The sequence below is a fragment of the Hipposideros armiger genome, unplaced genomic scaffold (assembly GCF_001890085.2).
Source record: "Hipposideros armiger isolate ML-2016 unplaced genomic scaffold, ASM189008v1 scaffold_86, whole genome shotgun sequence".
In the NCBI taxonomy this organism is placed as follows: domain Eukaryota; kingdom Metazoa; phylum Chordata; class Mammalia; order Chiroptera; family Hipposideridae; genus Hipposideros; species Hipposideros armiger.
The window spans coordinates 3,462,126-3,463,470 of record NW_017731436.1 but is presented as its reverse complement, the minus strand read 5'-3'; the positions used below and the strand labels follow the sequence as shown (position 1 = coordinate 3,463,470).

The following is a 1,345-nucleotide window of genomic DNA, read 5'->3' as shown; positions in this document are numbered from 1 at the left end:
AAGAAGAGGAAACAAATCCTTGGTTTACCTCTGTCCATCAGTTTTGATCCAGTAGGCTTGTCTGGAACAGTAAGACGGTCTAGGTTGCTACTCAATGAAGATGTGTCATCACTACATAAAGAGTTCAAAAATCCACTCTCTGATGTGGCCAAGCTGTGTTCCTGGGCCTTACGACTGGTTGCCTCTGAGGGTGCAGGTGCGTGAAGCTGAACCGTGAAGGCTACAGACTGTCCCACAGCTTCAGCAGCAGACGAACTGTTAACTGTGTCAGTCCACGACCGTCTTTCTTTAGATAAGGAGGACAAGCTGCTGGCCGTCTTCACTGTGTTTTCCAGGGAAGAGAAAGAGCACGCCGCTCTTTCGCTCAATTCGGGTGAAGATGAAGTTGCCTGCCGTGCCGCCTATTTTGCACCAATAAAATTAAAAAACATAAACAAAAAAATCATGAGTAAACCAGCATCCTCTACATTTTATATTCAATGAAGATATCCCAGTGTTTCCAAAAGTGACCAATCATAAGAGTCAAAAGAAAAATATATATCTGTATGACAGGCATTCTGATGCCATGTTCCAAAAACTGATTTTCATAACTTTGAATTCACTGTTCTTGGATCTGAAAAATCTCCATATCATCATTTACTCTATTCTTTAATAGGGTAAGTTTGCCCTATTCTTCAATGCTGTCCAGAAACTTAACAGACTTCTTTGGAAAACTCTTTAGAAAACTGAAGGATACTTTGAGCAAAAAGCAGATTGCGATCTCTCACTGAGTTCTTACTGATTGAGCAAAAACTCTTGAAAAAGGTGATTAAGACAAAGAAAGCAAAAGCTGGAGCCAGACAGGAAGCAAAACCTTATTAACTGAGTGGAGACCAGTGATGTGGACAAAGCACATATATTTCAACCTTCAAACATCTTTGACGTATGACCAGTATCAGCTCATAACTACATAGTTAGGTGAAATAATTTAAGTTGTTAGTCTTCAAGACTTTTAAAACTTTAATAAACTTTCACTAAAGAAGACAAGGATACCTTTGCAGGTTCCAAATTCATTAAAGGGAAACAAAAACACTGCACCACAGACTATGTGAAGCAGGCTGATAATGTAAGCATTTCCCAACACACAATCCAAGGGTGAATGGCTCTCCTTGGCAACATCTCCATCAGTCCATGGAGAAAACATCAGTGCAACATCACCAGTTGTCCTTTCTTGGGAAAAGTTTCACTGATTCTGAGATTTAACCTTGTTAACATTTAGATATCAAAATATACTTGGAAAATGGTGGTGGTAGATATTTGCTCTTATCTTCTTGGAGTTTTGCTTTTGTTTTTGTTGATACCATTG

At 39.3% G+C, this 1,345-nt stretch overlaps 1 protein-coding gene across 1 annotated transcript in view; it reads right to left on the bottom strand.

The window, feature by feature from the left end:
* The window catches only part of IPCEF1 (interaction protein for cytohesin exchange factors 1), a 56,954-nt gene that overhangs the window by 37,845 nt on the left and 17,764 nt on the right, over positions 1-1,345 (bottom strand). The window contains exon 4 of the mRNA XM_019644167.1: positions 29-401. Coding sequence (XP_019499712.1) covers positions 29-401 — 373 coding nt within the window. The remainder of the gene's footprint in view (positions 1-28; positions 402-1,345) is intronic.